The 18,806-nt window shown below is 50.3% G+C and overlaps 2 protein-coding genes across 4 annotated transcripts in view; one reads left to right on the top strand and one right to left on the bottom strand.

Moving 5' to 3' along the window:
- The window catches only part of stk10 (serine/threonine kinase 10), a 136,129-nt gene extending 135,654 nt beyond the window's left edge, over positions 1-475 (bottom strand). For both annotated transcript variants that reach the window (XM_038795537.1, XM_038795539.1), the window contains exon 1: positions 30-475. In XM_038795537.1, the coding sequence (XP_038651465.1) occupies positions 30-185 (156 nt within the window). In that variant the 5' untranslated portion in view covers positions 186-475. The remainder of the gene's footprint in view (positions 1-29) is intronic.
- LOC119965166 (EF-hand calcium-binding domain-containing protein 9-like) overlaps positions 1-18,806 on the top strand; it is a 583,421-nt gene that overhangs the window by 478,773 nt on the left and 85,842 nt on the right. The gene's annotated exons all lie outside the window — the stretch shown is intronic.

The following is an 18,806-nucleotide window of genomic DNA, read 5'->3' as shown; positions in this document are numbered from 1 at the left end:
GGGACTCGGTCAAGCCGCCGCCTCCTCACCTTGTAAACCTTGCCGAAGGCGCCGTCCCCCAGCTCGCCGATCAATTGCCAGCTCTCCTCGGGGTTCCAGTCCCTGCGGACGTGCTCGTACTGCTTGCATTTCTTCTTCTCGAAAGTGGAAAGTCTCAAAATCCTCCTGAAGTTGGCGAAAGCCATCCCGCCGCCACGGGGAGAGACACGAGGATCCGCTGCCCTGCAGGCGGTGTGACCGGCTGGGCTGGAGAGGGCAGGAAGCCGGCTCTGCGGCACTCACTCCTCCTCCGCCTCAGCCCGGGGAGATCGCCCTCCTCCCGGGGTGGGGGGGTGGCTCCACTCCTTCACTCAGCAGACAACTCCCATCCTGCTCAAACACCCCCGACAGTAGCCGCTCTGCCTGATAACGGGTCAATGCCAAACTCAACTCCGACTCCAGCCCCCAGCCACCTGCCTGCTTCCGCAACACTGCCTTTAAATAAACTTCACCCGCCCCGCTTCCCATTGGCCCGCCCCCTGCCAGCTGCCACGCCCCCTGCTCGGCCCCGCCTCCTTCCATTGGCCCCTCCCTCTCAGCTCCACCTTCCCTGCTGGCCGCCTATTGGTTCACCCCAACGTCCGTCACAATCGACTCCTTCTCCCCCTGCAGCCCATTGGTCCACAGCCCTCGAACCCGGCTTCCAGCAGCAGGTTCATTGTCACCCCTTCTTAGCCATGATCACCACCATTGATTGAATATATTCAAGAGGTGGCTGGATATAGCACTTGGGGAGAATGGGATCAAGGCTAGGGGGAGAAAGCAAGATTAGGCTATTGAGTTGGATGATCACCCATGGTTGTGATAAATGGGGGAGTAGGCTTGAAGGGCCTACTCAATGTACCACCAATTACACTCCTTTCTGTCCACAAAATCTTTGTCAATCTCTACCCAACGTTGACCCTCTATCCAGCCCCAATGCCTCCACCTTCCCCCAACAGTATACATTCCTAGTCCTCTCCAGTTTTGACAATTGATCCTCCAGTCTCAAAACGTTAGCTCCCTTCTCTTTCTCCACAGATGCTGTCAGGCTTGCTGAGATTGTCCAGCATTTTCTGATTTTGTTTTGGATTCCAGAATCCGCATTAATTGGTTTTTATTTATAGGAGATGTTAGGTATCAACCACCAAACACCATCATAATAAAAGGAAAATACTGCGGATGCTAGAAATCAGAAATAAAAAACAAAAGTGATGGATAAGCTCAGCAAACACTGGCAACATCCAAGGAGAGAGAAACAAGAGTTAATATGTCAGATGTAAATGATCCTACAGAATTACAGAATTTCTTCACAATTATAACGTGCATTGATGAAGAAAGGGACACTCTGTCAAAGCTTTTATGTCTTGCAGTCATTGGGACAGCTCGTAGGAAAATAGAACTTGTTGATATTTATTGTTACCTGTCCTGATGAGTGCAAGATGAAAAGCTTCAACAGCCTGTCTTTTTTTCAGCAATACTCAATTTCAGCGCGACCAAGTGACTATGTATGTTGTTCGGAATAAATTAGTAGGCTTTATTAAAGTATTCAAAGTCTCAGATAGTTCAACAGTAAGTATTTATTAACTATTAGAAACAATGTACATAGGTACAGTAAATATCCAAGCTAGGAGCTTTTTCCATGCTTGCTTCCACACACAACTCTGTCCCATGATACACTGACCCCTAGGAGCAGGCCATGTGATCTCTTATATCACTGCAGGGATGGTACTGTACTCAGCCCCACGTTCGCCCTTTATGTGCTAAATCCTTATGCTACAGCCTCCAGTAAGAACACATTCATGACTAGTGCCAACCCAGGCCACATTGTGTGCTTCTTTCCTTTTCTTTCAACACTTTTGTTTATTTGCTTCATGGGTTGAAGTAAATTTTGCTTGATGATACTCCTGTGAATTGCCTCTTAGGTTGTTGCACTCATTGTTAGGGTGCTTGGTGGTCAACGTGGAACATCCAAAACTATGTCCAGAAGCGAAGAAGGCCATGCTAATCTTTGGTTGCTAACCACTTTTCTGAGCTCTTGCACAAAGTGGCCTTGGAATGGGATCTCAGCAAGTCCATCAATTCTTTTTAAGGTTTTCTCAAACAATTGGGTGGACAGAATGTCCAGTTTGCATCTAATAACTTACATGGCCCGGAATTTCCTTGATGTGATTCTTATGCACCACAATGGTAATGTGGCAAGAGCTGAAAAGTCAATTTCCTGCTTGCAAAAAATGCTGGCAGGAACTTGCGCTCCCGGCCACCATGACGGATCACCATTCCTGCCAAAGACCAGCGTGAAACCATTTTGCATTCTGTTAATGTAATGCAATGAAGGCCCAATCAGAATTGCCTGCACCATCAACCCCCTGCGCAATCATCCACGTTGCCAATGGGAAATCATGCCAGTCCAGAACCTGTCTGGGCGAACATGGTGATGTGAGTACATGTTGGCACTTATCAAAAGAATGCCTGGGGCTCCTAACGGAGATGAGGAGAAGATTGAGGCCTCGAGTGACCAGACCCTGGAACACCGCGTGCAACACTGAGTGGGTGGAGCATCAACCACAAGGACATTCTCTGTGCAGCAGCTTCCAGGAGGTGGTTGTTCTCAGTGCAGCAACCTCTCCCAGGGATGTACAGTGGTTGAGGGTGGTAGGGGTGAGACAGGTTTTGTATGCGTCATGGTATGGGTCTTACAGAGGTCTTGCCCTCTTCCTGCTGACACCTATAAAAGTCATAGAAACCTAAGGGTCAAGGGTTCCTGTTGGAGGCAGTTTATGCTGTCCTATCTCTCTCCTCTCTCATTTACAGGTGTCGGCAGGAAGAGGGCAAGGCCCAAAAGTGACAAAGCTCTGTCCAGCACCCAGACAATGTCTGTCATTTTCAGGCAAAGATCACTCCCCAGTGACAAGCATTTAACTGTGGGACACATTCGATATCGGAATGATTGAATTTAATTGGTAAGTAGAGGCTAATTCTACATTTAAGTACTTCAATTGGCTTTCCTCCCACTGCTGGATAGGTTGCTGATGCGATTGGAAGCCAACCTCTGATAAAAATGCATGGAAGGAGGGAACACATCAGGGATCCAGCCCAACAATTCTCTTTCTTGGCTCCTTGCCTCCACAGCCAGCTCCACTGACTGGGAAGATTGTGACAAATATCTTCTAAAGGCAGAACAACAGAAGGGGCATCTACAGCTTTAAACCCTCTACTATGAAGGCTATAAGAATCCAGGCTATTAGAATAGATGGCATTGAGGTGCGTAGGGAAGACGTGTTGGCAATTCTGGACAAGGTGAAAATAGATAAGTCCCCGGGGCCGGATGGGATTTATCCTAGGATTCTCTGGGAAGCCAGGGAAGAGATTGCTGAGCCTTTGGCTTTGATTTTTAGGTCATCATTGGCTACAGGAATAGTGCCAGAGGACTGGAGGATAGCAAATGTGGTCCCTTTGTTCAAGAAGGGGAGTAGAGATAACCCCGGTAACTATAGGCCGGTGAGCCTAACGTCTGTGGTGGGTAAAGTCTTGGAGAGGATTATAAAAGATACGATTTATAATCATCTAGATAGGAATAATATGATTAGGGACAGTCAGCATGGTTTTGTGAAGGGTAGGTCATGCCTCACAAACCTTATTGAGTTCTTTAAGAAGGTGACTGAACAGGTAGACGAGGGTAGAGCAGTTGATGTGGTGTATATGGATTTCAGTAAAGCGTTTGATCAGGTTCCCCACGGTCGTCTATTGCAGAAAATACGGAGGCTGGGGATTGAGGGTGATTTAGAGATGTGGATCAGAAATTGGCTAGTTGAAAGAAGACAGAGAGTGGTAGTTGATGGGAAATGTTCAGAATGGAGTTCAGTTACGAGTGGCGTACCACAAGGATCTGTTCTGGGGCCGTTGCTGTTTGTCATTTTTATAAATGACCTAGAGGAGGGCGCAGAAGGATGGGTGAGTAAATTTGCAGATGACACTAAAGTCGGTGGAGTTGTAGACAGTGCGGAAGGATGTTGCAGGTTACAGAGGGACATAGATAAGCTGCAGAGCTGGGCTGAGAGGTGGCAAATGGAGTTTAATGTGGAGAAGTGTGAGGTGATTCACTTTGGAAAGAATAACAGAAATGCGGAATATTTGGCTAATGGTAAAATTCTTGGTAGTGTGGATGAGCAGAGGGATCTCGGTGTCCATGTACATAGATCCCTGAAAGTTGCCACCCAGGTTGATAGGGTTGTGAAGAAGGCCTATGGTGTGTTGGCCTTTATTGGTAGAGGGATTGAGTTCCGGAGCCATGAGGTCATGTTGCAGTTGTACAAAACTCTAGTACGGCCGCATTTGGAGTATTGCGTACAGTTCTGGTCGCCTCATTATAGGAAGGACGTGGAAGCTTTGGAACGGGTGCAGAGGAGATTTACCAGGATGTTGCCTGGTATGGAGGGAAAATCTTATGAGGAAAGGCTGATGGACTTGAGGTTGTTTTCGTTAGAGAGAAGAAGGTTAAGAGGTGACTTAATAGAGGCATACAAAATGATCAGAGGGTTAGATAGGGTGGACAGCGAGAGCCTTCTCCCGCGGATGGAGGTGGCTAGCACGAGGGGACATAGCCTTAAATTGAGGGGTAATAGATATAGGACAGAGGTCAGAGGTGGGTTTTTTACGCAAAGAGTGGTGAGGCCGTGGAATTCCCTACCTGCAACAGTAGTGAACACGCCAACATTGAGGGCATTTAAAAATTTATTGGATAAGCATATGGATGATAAGGGCATAGTGTAGGTTAGATGGCCTTTAGATTTTTTCCATGTCGGTGCAACATCGAGGGCCGAAGGGCCTGTACTGCGCTGTATCGTTCTATGTTCTATGTTCTATGTGTATGGGCATTCATTTATTGGTATTCAATGTGGTGGCAAGGGCCCTCAAAACTCACATCTAGTGGGCCACTGCCTGATGGGTTGTTCTCTTAAAAGACTGTGAGGATTCGGGAACTTCCGGTGGCGGCTATGGTGTGAGTGGTCGCACATTTGTAGCTCCTGCTCGAGACGGTGTTTTTGAACCTTTCCCCCGGTTAATGGGTTGAGATTTGGGCGAAGAAAGGTGCAGGAGTGTTACTCGGAGAGAGTGACCCATTGGGGAATGGAGTTGAGGACCAGAAGCGGTTGTAAGAGAGTGAATAGACAACAAAAGCTGGTGTGGTGCTTGCAGCACAGGTGGAGATGGCAGAGGGTCAGGGATCGGCCCTGTCGCCTCAATGGTCAATGGAGCAGCTGGTGGACTTCCTGATTAGGAAGTTCACTCAGCAACGAAAGGAGAACCGAGAGGACCTGGCCAGAGCAGTGGACCCGATTAAGGCGGGGATCGACCACCTGGAGATGAGGCTGGAGGCCCAGGGCCAGGTGATCCAGAAGCTGGAGGAGGCGGTGGGGGAACACGAGAAGCAGCTCGCCTCGATGGCAGCAGAGATGGGGCTGATGCTGGACCAGCAGACATGGCTGCAGGAGAAGGTCGAGGACCTGGAGAACCGGTCACGCTGGCAGAACCTGAGAATCGTGGGCCTGCCGGAGGAAGGGAGGGAGTGGACGCCGGCGCATATGTGGGGAAGATGCTGGAGAAGCTGCTGGGAGAGGGAGCATTCACAGGACCTCTGGAAGTGGGCCGAGTGCACAGGGCGCTAGTTAGGCCAGGCAAATGAGGTGCTGCACCTGGGAGGGCAGTGAACTTTGGGTATACCAGGAGCTGGCCAAATAGAGGGCGAGTTTTAACAGGTCAAGACGGTCCTGTTTAAGAAGGGGGTGAAGTTTGGGATGTTGCACACGGCGTGCTTGTGGGTGACCTATGAAGGCCGGGAATTGTACTTTGGGACGTTGGAGGAGACAATGGAATTTGTCAGAGATTAATGACTGGCAGGAGAATAAGGACATTGAACTCTGGTGGAGAGGACTTTGTGCTGTGTTTCGGGGGTTGGGTTGGGTTACTGTTATACAGTGTTTGTGTTTGGGACCATTGTTTTGCTCTGGGTTTGTTTCTGTTCTTTGGTGGGGGAATGGTGTGTTTTCGATGAGGCTTGGGCGGGGTTGTTTCATTTGCACTAGCAGGATGGGTGAGCGGGGGGGAAGGGAATAAGTGAGGGGTAGGATGCTAGGCACCATGGCGGGGGCTACCAGGTTAGTTGGGTGGGCTAGTTCACGGAAGCGCAGTGGGGGGTGAGCAGGTGGTTAATGGGGGGATGGGGGTTGGGACTGTTGCTATGGCGGACTGGGGGGAAAGGATGAACTGCTGACAGGGGTGGGGTTTCTAAAAAGTGGTAGGAGGAGGATTGATGACGGTGGGAGCCCGAGGGCAGGCCTGAGGATGTGTGGGACGTGTGCTGGAGGCTGGCCCAAGAGGGGTTATTGTTGATCGGCAAGTGGGGGGGGGGGGGGGGGGGGGGATGGCAGAGTGCCCCCCTGACCAGGCTGATCACGTGGAACATGCGAGGGTTAACTAGGCCAGTCGAAAGGGCCCGCGTGTTCGCACATTTAAAAAGCTTGAAGGCAGACGCGGCTATGTTGCAGGAGACGCATCTGAAGGTGGGGGACCAGACTAGACGAGGAAGGGGTGGGTAGGGCAGGTATTTCACCCGGGATTAGACTCTAAAATGAGGGGGGTGGCAATTTTGATTAACAAGCGGGTGGCGTTTGAAGTGGGAAGTATAGTGGCTGACTCTGGGGGTAGGTTTGTCATGGGAAGTGGGAAACTGGAGGGGTTGCTGCTGGTATTGGTAAATATCTATGTCCCGAACTGGGATGATATAGATTTTATGTGGCAAATGCTGGGCAAGATCCCTGACCTGGACTCGCTTCGGCTGGTTATGGGGAGGGATTTTAATGAAGTTCTGGATCCAGTTGAGTTTGAGGTCGGGGAGTATGACAGCGGTAGCAAAGGAGCTAAGGGAGTTCATGGAGCACATGGGAGGGGTGGATCCATGCAGATTTCGGAGACCGAGAGCGAAAGAGTTTTCATTCTTCTTCCATGTGCACAAGGTGTACTCCTGTATTGACTGTTTTGTATTTGACAGGGCGCTGCTGGCAGGGGTGGTGGATGTCGAGTATTTGACGATAGTGGTGTCGGACCATGCACCGCACTGGGTGGATCTGCGGGTGAGCAAAGGTGGGGGGGGGGGGAGCCCCGCAATGGAGGTTGGGCATTGGACTGTTTTTTTTAAATGTTTTTTTATTGAGTTTTCATATTTTATATATGACAAATTACAAGTTATTAGAGAGAGAGAAAAAAAAAAAGGAAAACACAAAAATTTAACATGAATATTTACAGGTAAGCATCTTCATAACAATAATTGTGGCCGCCCCCTTTAGCCAGCATACATGTTTTACATTCCCCAATATGGCCGAGGCACATGTTTATAGGCATTTATTTATAGTTTGGTTTTGGGCCTTGGCTTGCCATCAAACCCCCATACCGAGCCCGTAGCCCCCCCCCCCCTCCCTCCCCCCGGCTACCTTCCCCCGATTCCCGTCCATTTTCCCCTGGTTCTTGGCCACCCGACTATTCTTCCTCCTGTACGTTGGCCACAGACAGGTCCCGGAACAGTTGCATGAATGGCTCCCACGTTCTGTGGAAGCCGTCGTCCGACCCTCGGATGGCGAATTTGATTTTCTCCATTTGGAGAGATTCCGAGAGGTCGGACAGCCAGTCTGCAGCTCTGGGTGGTGCTGCTGACCGCCAGCCAAACAGGATTCTACGGCGGGCAATCAGGGAGGCAAAGGCAAGGGCGTCCGCCCTCCTCCCCAGGAATAGATCTGGCTGGTCTGAAACCCCGAAGACCGCCACTATCGGGCATGGCTCCACCCTCACCCCTACCACTTTGGACATAGCCTCGAAGAAGGCTGTCCAGTACTCCACAAGTCTGGGGCAAGACCAGAACATGTGGGCGTGGTTGGCCGGGCCTCTCTGGCACCGCTCACATTTGTCCTCCACCTCCGGGAAGAACCTACTCATACGGTTTCTCGTTAAGTGGGCTCTATGTACCACTTTTAGTTGCGTCAGGCTGAGCCTTGCGCACGTGGAGGTGGAGTTGACCCTATGCAGTGCTTCGCTCCAGAGTCCCCACCCTATCTCCATCCCCAGGTCGTCCTCCCATTTCCTTCTTGTTGCGTCCAGTACGGTGTCGTCCCTATCTACCAGTCGGTCATACATGTCACTACAGTTCCCTTTCTGTAGGATACTTGCGTCCAGTAGGTCTTCCAGTAGTGTCTGTCGTGGCGGTTGTGGGTATGTCCTTGTCTTCTTTCGTAGGAAGTTTTTGAGCTGCAGGTACCGTAGCTCGTTCCCCCCAGCTAGCTGAAATTTCTCTGTCAGTTCGTCCAGTGTTGCGATCCTGTCGTCCGTGTATAGGTCCTTGACTGTCAGTGTCCCCCCGTCCTGCCTCCACCTTTTGAAGGTGGCGTCAGTCAGTGCTGGTGTGAACCTATGGTTGTTGCAGATGGGAGCCTTGTCCGACATTTTGTACAGGCCAAATTGCTGCCGCAGTTGGTTCCAGGATTGGAGGGTGGCCGTCACCACTGGGCTGGTGGAGTGTTTTTTGGGTGGGGATGGGAGTGCTGCCATGGCGAGGGCCCGGAGGGAGGTTCCCATGCAGGAGGCCTCCTCCGCACGCACCCACTCGGCTTCTGGCTCCTGGATCCATCCCCTTACTCGCTCGGCTGTTGCCGCCCAGTGGTAGAATTGTAGATTCGGGAGGGCTAACCCCCCCCCTGGATTTTGTTTTTTGTATGACCTTCTTTGGGATCCTAGCATTTTTACCCCCCCATACGAACGCCATGATATGTTTGTCCAGCGCTTTGAAAAGGCCTTGGGGATGTAGATCGGAATGGATCTAAACAGGAAAAGGAACCTGGGCAGTACGTTCATTTTGATCGTCTGGACTCTCCCCGCGAGGGAGAGCGGGAGTGTGTTCCATCTTTGCAGGTCCTTTTTTACTTCCTCCGTCAGGCTGGTGAGGTTCCATTTGTGGATCCCTTTCCAGTCATGGGCTATTTGGATCCCCAGGTAGCGGAATTTATTTCGGGCTTGTTTGAACGGCAGGCCCTTTAGTGCTGCCCCCCCCCCCCCTTGCGGGTGTACTGGGAAGATCTCACTTTTGCTCATGTTGAGTTTGTAGCCCGAGAAGGCTCCAAACTCTTTCAGGAGCGCTATGATTCCGTCCATGCTGCTTTGTGGGTCCGAGATATAGAGGAGCAGATCATCCGCATAGAGTGAGACTCTGTGCTCTCTACCTCCCCTTCGGATCCCCCTCCAATTTTTTGCTGCCCTGAGCGCGATTGCTAGCGGTTCGATTGCTAGTGCGAACAGCAGCGGGGACAGTGGGCATCCTTGTCTGGTGCCCCTGTGCGCATTGGACTGTTGGCGGAGGAAGAGGTGTGTGAGAGGGTGAGGAAGGCCATCCAGTGGGATGTGGAAATTAATGATACCGGGAGGTTGCGGCAGGTACGGTATGGGAGGCACTGATGGGAGGTTTCGGGGGGAGTTGATGTCAATTTGGGCACACAGGGAGAAGGCGGAGCAGGTAGAGATGGAAAGACTAGTGGAGGAAATCCTGCTGGTCGACAGGAGATATGCAGAGGCCCCGGAGAAAGGGCTGCTACAGGAACGGCAGAGGTTGCAAATGGAGTTTGGGTTAATATCTACGGGTAAGGCGGTGGGGCAGTTGAGAAGGGTGAGAGGGGCGGTGTATGAATATGGAGATCAGGCGAGCAGGATGCTGGCGCACCAGTTGAGGCAACAGGAGTCGGCGAGAGAGATTGTGAAAGTGAAGAACAGTGGAAGGAAGATGGTATTGGACCCGGCGGGGGTGAATGTGATGTTTAGGGAATTTTAGTAAGTTGTATGAGTCAGAAGCCCCAGCCGAGCCGGAGGCGATGAGGCGGTTCTTCGAGAGATTGGAGTTCCCGAAGGTGGAGGAGGAGCTGGTGGAGGGCCTGGGGGCCCCAATTGGGCTGGGAGAAGTGGTGGAGGGATTGGAGGCGATGCAATCGGGCAAAGCCCCGAGGCCAGACAGGTACTCGGTGGAATTCTACAAGAGGTTTTCGGGGGTACTGGGGCCGTTGCTGGCCAGGGCTTTTAATGAGGCAAGGGAGCTGGGAGCACTGCCCCCTACACTGTCACAAGTTTCAATCTCCCTCATTTTGAAGCGGAAAAAAGATCCGGAACAATGTGGGTCATACAGACCGATTTCTCCGCTAACTATAGATGCCAAACTATTGGTCAAGGTCCTGGCCTCGAGAATAGAGGATTGTGTGCCCAGGGTGTGTGTGTGTGTGTGGGGGGGGGGGGGGGGGGGGGGGGGGGGGGGTTGCTGATAGGGCATATGTCCCTGTAGGGACGAGAGGCGAGAGGTAGAGGTAGAGGTAGTGGTCACTATGGATGCAGAGAAGACCTTCGATCAGGTGGAGTGGGACGATCTGTGGGAGGACCTGGAGCGGTTTGGGTTTGGGCAGACAGGGTCTGATTGTTATACCAGGCCAGGCACCGGTGGTGAGTGTGCGGACAAACCAGGTCAGTTCAGGATATTTCAAACTGCATTGGGGAATGAGGCAAGGATGTCCACTCTTTCCACTGCTATTTGCCCTGGCTATAGAGCCATTGGCGATGGCACTGAGAGTGTCAAGGGGCTGGCGGGGGATAGTATGGGGGGGGGAGGGGGCGGGGGGGGGCGGGTGGTGGAACATAGGGTCTCACTATACGCGAGTGAACTACTTCTGTATGATTCTATTTGTTTTCTAGAGCCTTCCAATTTTTATCCCCAAGGTGTTATTCTAAAAAGGTTCACGCAGTGATTTTGGGGTTTGTGTGGGTGGGTAAAAGCCTGGATAGGGAGTTGGAGACCAGATTATTGGAGGAGGCCCTAAGGTGAATCAATGCATCCTCGTCGTATGCCAGGCTCAGCCTGATACAATTCAAGGTGGTCCACAAGGTGCACATGACTGCGGCTCGGATGAGTAGGTTTTGTGAAGGGGTGGAGGACAGGTGTGGGCGATGCGCGGTGGTCCCGCGAATCATGTCCACATGCTCTGGGAACGTCCAAGGCTCAGGGGTTTCTGGCCTAGGTTTGCTGACATCATGTCAAAATTACTAAAGGTAAGTAAGGGTTGTTCCAAGTCCAGAGGTGATGATTTTTGGCGTGTCGGAGGATCTGGGAGCCCATGGGTTGAGAGAGGCCGATGTCCTGGCCTTTGCCTCCCTGGTGGCCCGGAGGCTGATCCTACTAGCATGGAGGGGCTCGGAACCCCCAAAGTCGGGGAATGGGTTCGCGACATGATGGGATTTCTCAGACTTGAGAAAATTAAGTTCGCCCTGAGGGGATCGTTGCAGGGGTTTGCCGGGAGGTGACAGCCGTTTGTTGACTTCCTCGTGAAAAATCAGCGGGCGAGGGGGGGCATGGGAGGTTGAGGTTAGGAAGGGTAGGGACAAGGGGGGTTGGGATATGAGGTCCTGTTTGTGTAAGCCATGTTGGCTGGGGTTTGGTCGTTGCGGGCAGTCGGGGTGGGGGGGGGGAAGTGGGTTATTTTGTGTTTTGCAGTTAAAATTACAAATGCCTGAATAAAATATTTTCAAAAGATAAGACAGTGGGGATCCAACAGGAAATTGCATGAAAGGTCAAAAAGATGTGAAAACCTGGAGGAAGTCTTGCAATAAAGTAGCTCGCAAGCAGTGCAAATCAATCATGCCTAAATTCCCAATGAAAATAAATCCTGTCCTGCTCTGATGGCACTATTGTTCTGAAACCAGCAATTGAATTGACATTCCTCCTCTATCATTTATCTCTATGATCTGTTAATCTGCAAAATTATTTAAAGCTCCAGCTTGAGGTTCAAAACTTTCATAATCATCCTTTTTCCATCAATATCCTTTCTGTTTGAGTCCAAGCTAAATTTATTTTGCTTTGTTTCTCTTCGTATCTCCAATTTCTGCTTTCATGTAGTTATTGTTTGTTCTGTTTAATTCACATACTTCCCCTGTTTTTTGTTGGGTATTCTTTGGCTGGGACATTTCCCTACAATCATCACAACAATGACGGCACTTCATAACTGTTCTGTTTGTTGTAAAAGATATTAAGATGCCTTGATTCATGGGAGGTGCTATATAAATGCAAGTCTTTCTCCTTGTTTCTTTCCTTTTATTTTTCACATTCAATTCTTCGGTTTTTCTCACTCTAAAGCCCTAAAATAATGAAGTAAAGTGCACTCGGCATTCGCAAACAAAGCATGAAATCACAGACTCTTAAGGGCCTGCTTACTGGAAGCCTCATGGGAGTGGATGTTTGCAGAACTTCCTTCCCAGATCAGTTTTTCTTTCATAGGCAATCTTGCTGAAAACAGCAATTTCTTTATACACAGGAACACTATGTCTAAACTGACAAACCAACCCCTCATCCCCCAGCCACCCATCGTACTCTGTGACTAATATTTTTTTCCTGTCATAACTTGCAGTTCAGCTGCATCAAATTTTATCTGCGGCTAGCTGTTTACGCTCTTTTACAACTTTTCATTTAAAAGAGAATCGCTCATAATTAAAATTGGTGACATGGAAAAGACTGAGGAAATATTAATACAAGGTCATGAATTAGTTGAGGGGGTAAAAAGAGGGATAGATTCTTGATGAAGGTAAAACAATTTAAGTTTAAATGGCTAATCAGGCTACAAGTTAAATTTAGGAAAAAATAATGTTTTGTGGTGTGTTCTCCAGGGGTGGGAGTCGGGTGGGGGCGGGGGGGGGGGAAGGGGTGTTGCCATTTCAGGGGGCAACTACCCACTTTAGGTATCTGGGCGTGCAGGTGGCACGGGACTGGGTTCGGCTTCGTGAGTTGAACTTTATGTGTTTGGTGGTGTGGTGATATGATTTGCATACCTGTCTGCCATTGGGGCAGAACACCGGCTTACCATTGGCCCTGGTCGGTCAGGTGCCTCTCGACCGATTGGTCGAGAGGCTGAGTTAACCACGCCTCCATTGCCGAGGTATAAATAGTCAAACGCCCGGCAGTCGTCCATTTTATTGTAGACGACCGCAGGGCTATGTTCTAGTTTATTAAAGCCTGACTTTTGTAAAGCAACTCATCTCTCGTACAATTGATGGCCCATCAGGTGGGTAGGGTCAAGGCGGATTTTCTGAGGTGGGATAGCCTTCCCCTATCGTCAGCAGGCCGAGTGCAGGTGGTTAAGATGAACATTTGATGCAGATTTATTTTTATTTCAGTGCCTACCGGTCTTTTTGTCGAAACAGTTTTTTATCGGGGTGGATGGGTTGGTCTCACCATTTGTGTTGACAGGTAAACTGGCAAGCATCAGGAGGACGGCACTTCAGAGAGGGCAACAGTCGGGGGGTGGGGGGGCATGGCCATGTCTTTTCCATGTCACCGATTTTAATTATGAGCAATTCTCTTTTAAATGAAAAGTTGTATAAGAGCGTATATAGCTAGCCTCAGATAAAATTTGATGCAGCTGAACTGCAAGTTATGACAGGAAAAAATATTAGTCACAGAGTACGATGGGTGGCTGGGGGATGAGGGGTTGGTTTGTCAGTTTAGGTTATTATTGGGTTATTATTTGGCAGCAAACGGCGAGAAGGTTCCGGGCTGGAGTAGAGAGATGGAGGCTTTGTGCATGAGGATGGAGGCAGGCTCTTGTAAGGGGTCGGGGTGTGGCAACAGGCTGCTCCCATTTGCCCCAGGGAAGTACCCGGAGAGTCCGGTAGTGGTGGTGGCCATGCTGAAAATATGGAGGCAATTTCGGCAGCACTTTAGGTTGGGGCGGGGTCGAAGTTGATGCTGATCCGAGGGAACCATGGGTTTGAGCCAGTGAGACTTTGGGGATGGAAGGAGCAAGGGATGATGGACTTGCTTTTAGAAGGGTGGTTTGTGAGTTTGGAGGGGCTGGGGGAAAAGTTTGGGATCCCTTGGGAGGAGCCTTTCAGGTAAACGTAGGTGCGGGATTTCACGAAGAAGTTTTTTCTGAATTCTCCAGTGGTGTTTGAAGGGGTGCTGTCGGTGATGGGGCTGGGGGGGTTCATCTCAACAATCTATGGGAGGATTTTGGAGGAGCATATGGTGTCTCTGGAGGGGCTACGGCCAAGTGGGTGAGGAGTTGGGGATGGTGCTGAAGGAGGAGCTGTGGTGTGCGGTGTTGTGCTGGGTGAATGCCTCAACCTTGTGAGTGAGGGTGGGGTTGATACAGCTAAAGGTAGTGCATAAGGCGCATCTGGTGAAGTCGAGGATGAACCAGTTGTATGAGGGGATGGAGGATATTTGTGGGAGGGGCCCAGCCAATCACGTACATATGTTCTGGTCCTGTCCAAAGTTGGATAAATTTTGAAGGTCGTTCTCCAGCACTATGGGTCTTGCATGTGGATTTCGAGCCCAGTCCCCTCGGGGCCATATTCGAGGTTGTTGACTTGCCAGAGTTGCAGACAGGAGCGGTGGCGGATGTTTTAGCCTTTGCCTCACTGATCTCTCGCAGGCGGGTCCTGTTGGGGTGGAGGACAGTTTCTCCACCCTGTGCCTCGGTCTGGCTGGGGCCTTTAATGGAGTTCTTGCACTTGGAAAAGGTGAGATTTGCTCTGAGGGGGCCGTGTCTCACAGATAAGCCTACAGTTGGATGTTCGGGGGGGGGGAAGGTAATTGAGATGAGGACACGGGTGAGTTGGTTTGGCTTGCAGTTGCTTTGTGGGGTCAGGGGCTGCACTCCTATCCATTCCAACTCCATGAAAAATAAGGGGCGCGATTCAACCAAACAGGGAGAAATCGTAAGGCTGGCGTCAAAAACGGGCGGGTTTGACGCCAGCCTCCCCCTCCCCGACCGGGAACCGATTCTGGTCCCCGGTCGGGGCTAGCATGCCGCGGCCGTGAACTCCGGCATCGCGGGCTTAACGAATTTCGTTAAGCCCGCTTGCCAGAGTTTGCGACGGCTGACGCGTCACATGACGTCAGCTGCGCATGCGTGGTACTGCCGTGCCAATCGGTGCCATGGTTGCCAAGATCCGAACTTTACGGCCGTTTTTACGAACGGCCAGACCAGGTGTGTTTTCTGTTCATAAAAACGGCCGTAAAGGGCTTGGACTTCGGCCCATCGGCCAGCTGAGAATCGCTGCTCGCCGTAAAAAAACGGCGGCAGCGATTCGTGTCGGGAGTCGGGCGGGGGGGAGGGGGGGGGGTGGAGAATAGTGGGAGGGCGTCAGACTAGCGTGGCCGTAAAAATTTACGACCCCCGCTATTCTCCGCACCGTCGTGAGTGCGGAGAATTGCGCCCAAGATTTCTGAGGTTTTGAGGTAATTATTTGAATGGCCTCCAGCAGTCTATTTAAGGAGAAATGCAGGAATCATTCAGCAGGTCAGTCAAACCTGGAGAACGAAGTGCTGCAAGTTCTGAAGGACTACAGCGAGTGAATAGAATAGATAAATTCAGATGGGCAATACCATGCCAGCTGTTCCCAATAAAAAGATCAAGAGAAAGGTAAATGGCCCGAGGGAGGGAACCATAGAATTCCTACAGTGCAGAAGGAGGTCACTTGGCCCATTGAGTCTGAACCTACCCTCCGAAAGAGCTGCAGATCCATCTAGGCCCACTCCACTGTCCTATCCCAGTAACCCCACGCATTGATCGTGGCCAATCCACCAAACTTGCACATCTTTGGACTGTGGGAGAAAACCGGAGCACCGAGAGGAATCCCATGCAAACACAGGGAGAATGTGCAAACTCCACACAGACAGTTACCAAAGACCAGAAACAAATCTGGATCCCGGGTGTTGAGAAACAATGATGATAGCCACTGTGCTACCATTCTGCCAGTTGAAATGAGAATTTAAGGACAGCCAAGTCGGCAGCTAAGAGCCAGAAATAATCGTCAGAGCTAGTGTTCTGACTTGTCTAACCAATGAAGTGTTCTGTACTCAAATGAGTGCATGAGCCTCATTTCAATAAAGCATTGAACTAAACATCGATACAGATCAAGTATAGATGCTCTGAATTCTTATATTGGTTATTGTTATATCCAACGGGAACAGCGGTGTTAAATTTAGATAGCCTCGATCCACACAGAATCAAGCAATCCATCTCAGATAGGATGCTGCATTTCAAAATTTTCTCTGTTGAGATTTTCAAGTCATGTGTCGTGGAGCAGGTTTTGACAGGCTTTCCTAGTGTTTGAAATATTCGTGCATCCATACACTAAGCCTTTATTATCTTGAAAGGGCTATGAGTCAGGCTCATACAATGTTATTGGTTGCAGTAACATATTAATGACCATGAAAGGGTACACCTCCACTCTGCATGTGTCTCTGTAACTTTTTAAAGAATGCGCTAAAGACGCCAGAGGCAATCAAAGGCACTTTTAAAAACAATGTTTGCCAGACAATTACTGCTCCCATTGTCATAACCGGTTTCGTCTCACTGGCTGTAATGAAAAGACGTATCATTTTACTGAGTACAGCTGAAACATTTGTATATGCTCAGTGACTATTCTGCCCCGAGCTACTTTTGAAGACTAAAGTTTATGGAACTGCTAATCTTAGTTATGCTGTGCCTGGGAATATATTAATCATTCTTTTAACTGAAACTAACCATTAGGAACAATTAGAGGTGTCTTTCCAATTGCTTTGCAATTTTTGTGAGGGCCATGAAGAATCCAGCACGAGTTGAAGGATACAAAGAAATAACATTATATATTATGTATATACATAACGCAGCAGCAGCAGCAGCAGCTTCCCTTGCTGCTCACTCTCCTCTAGCCGGTTCCAAACTGGCCAGCTTTATTTATGCAAGGAATCTGCTCATGATTTCTCTGCCCCCTCATTGAGAAAGCTCATAGTCCCAAAGGATTGTGTGATTGCTATTAGTCCCCAGCCAGTGGTAAGAAGGCAGGTTATAACATCCAAGGAATCCACCAAAAACCCTGGCGAAGGAGGGCGTCGGACACGTTTTGCCGCAGGCCGGACACCATTTTCACGAGGCGCTGGATCGGGCGGCATGTAATGATGCGGAGAATGACACTTCCGTGATGAACGGCGTAACAGTTGTACATCCACGGCCGTGGGCTCGAAGATTCCCCCTCTGAGGAGTCCTGTGTCTCCACCTTGGTGTCGGAGTCTGCTGCCTCCGTCATCTCGGCATCTCTATCTCCATGTGGTTCTGCAACGACCTGCGCAGGCTTTGAGTGCGGCACCAGAGGAAGATTGTGAGGAATACTTTCCACTGTGTCTGGTCTCTGTGGCTGTAGAAATAAGCTCGGGGGGCAGGGAATCTTTGGAAGGGATGGTCTTTTGGACTGAACATAGTCTACATGCTTGTGCTGGAGATGACCCTGGGCTTTCACCTGGTAAGAGATAGGGCCTGTTTGGCGAAAGATTACGCCATGGACCCGCTGGGCACCACCAGCAAAATTCCGAACGAACACACTGGGTCATCGGGTGCAAACTGCCGAATCGGCCGATGCTGAGAAAAACCATGTCCCTGCCGTTCTTATGTGCGGCGTACTTTTGTGCCAATGTCTGGGACAATCTTGCAAAGGCAGGTGCGAAGTCTCCGGCCCATGAGGAGTTCTGCGGGAGCTACCCCAGTCACCGCATTTGGGGTGGTCCTATATGAAAACAAAAAAACGAGCCAATCTCGTGTCCATCGACCCGGAAGACTGCTTCTTTAGGCCTCGTTTGAATGTCTGCACTGTGCGCTCCACCAAACCATTTGAAGCCGGGTGGTAAGGGGCAGTGCGGATTTGGCATATGCCGTTCATCTTCATGAACCTCGCAATCTCCTCACTTGTGAACGGAGTGCCATTGTCCGTGACCAGCACCTTGGGGAGGTCATGCATACTGAAAGACAAACGCATCTCCTCGATTGTTGCGCCGGGCGTTGTACCTACCATCTTATGCACCGCTAGCCATTTAGACTGGGCATCAATTAATAGAAGGAGCATGGATCCTTGAAAAGGGCTGCCGAAATACGCATGCAAGCACGCCCAAGGCCGCCCTGGCTATTCCCAGTGATGTAGCGGCATGGCCGGCGGAAGCTTCTGATGCTCCTGGCAAATGGAGCAGTTTTGGGCTACATTCTCAATGTTGCTGTCGAGACCTGGCCACCAGACATAACTCCGGGCCAGCAATTTCATTTTGGTCGGGCCAGCATTTTCATTTTGGTCACACCTGGATGCCCATTGTCCAAGTCTCTTAGTATCAGCTCCTGTCCTTTTTCCGGGACAATCACATGCGTCCCCCACAAGAGGATGCCGTCTTCCACGCTAAATTCTGACAGCTTGGAGGAAAATGCCCGCAACTCGCCTGGGAGCTGTCTATGCTGCCCACCATACAGGACTATGTGCCGAACCTTTGACAGGACTGGCTCCGTCTGGGTCCACTCATGGATCTGTGATGCCGTGACAAGCAAGGTGTCCATAAAATTTAGGGTTGCAACCACCTCACCGGTCGTGGGGGTCGACATGGGGCCGGTCGATAAAGGCAATTGGCTCAGTGCATCGGCATTCGCTATTTGGCTTCCTGGTTTGTGCTTCAGAGAATACTCATAGGCAGCGAGTAATAAAGCCAACCGCTGGATCCGTGCAGAAGCAATGGGCGGTATTGGCTTATCCTCTCTGAAAAGTTCCAGCAGAGGCTTATGATCAGTCACGATAGTGAAGTGGTGGCCATACATGTACTGGTGGAAACATTTCACTGCAAAGACCACCGGCAGGCCCTCCTTCTCGATCTGCACGTATTTATTTTCCCGCTGCAATCAATGTGCGAAGGCGAAAGCTAT

Source organism: Scyliorhinus canicula, chromosome 4, assembly GCF_902713615.1.
Source record: "Scyliorhinus canicula chromosome 4, sScyCan1.1, whole genome shotgun sequence".
In the NCBI taxonomy this organism is placed as follows: Eukaryota; Metazoa; Chordata; class Chondrichthyes; order Carcharhiniformes; family Scyliorhinidae; genus Scyliorhinus; species Scyliorhinus canicula.
Note: the sequence above shows the minus strand (reverse complement) of the source record. Positions and strands in the feature narration are given on the sequence as shown.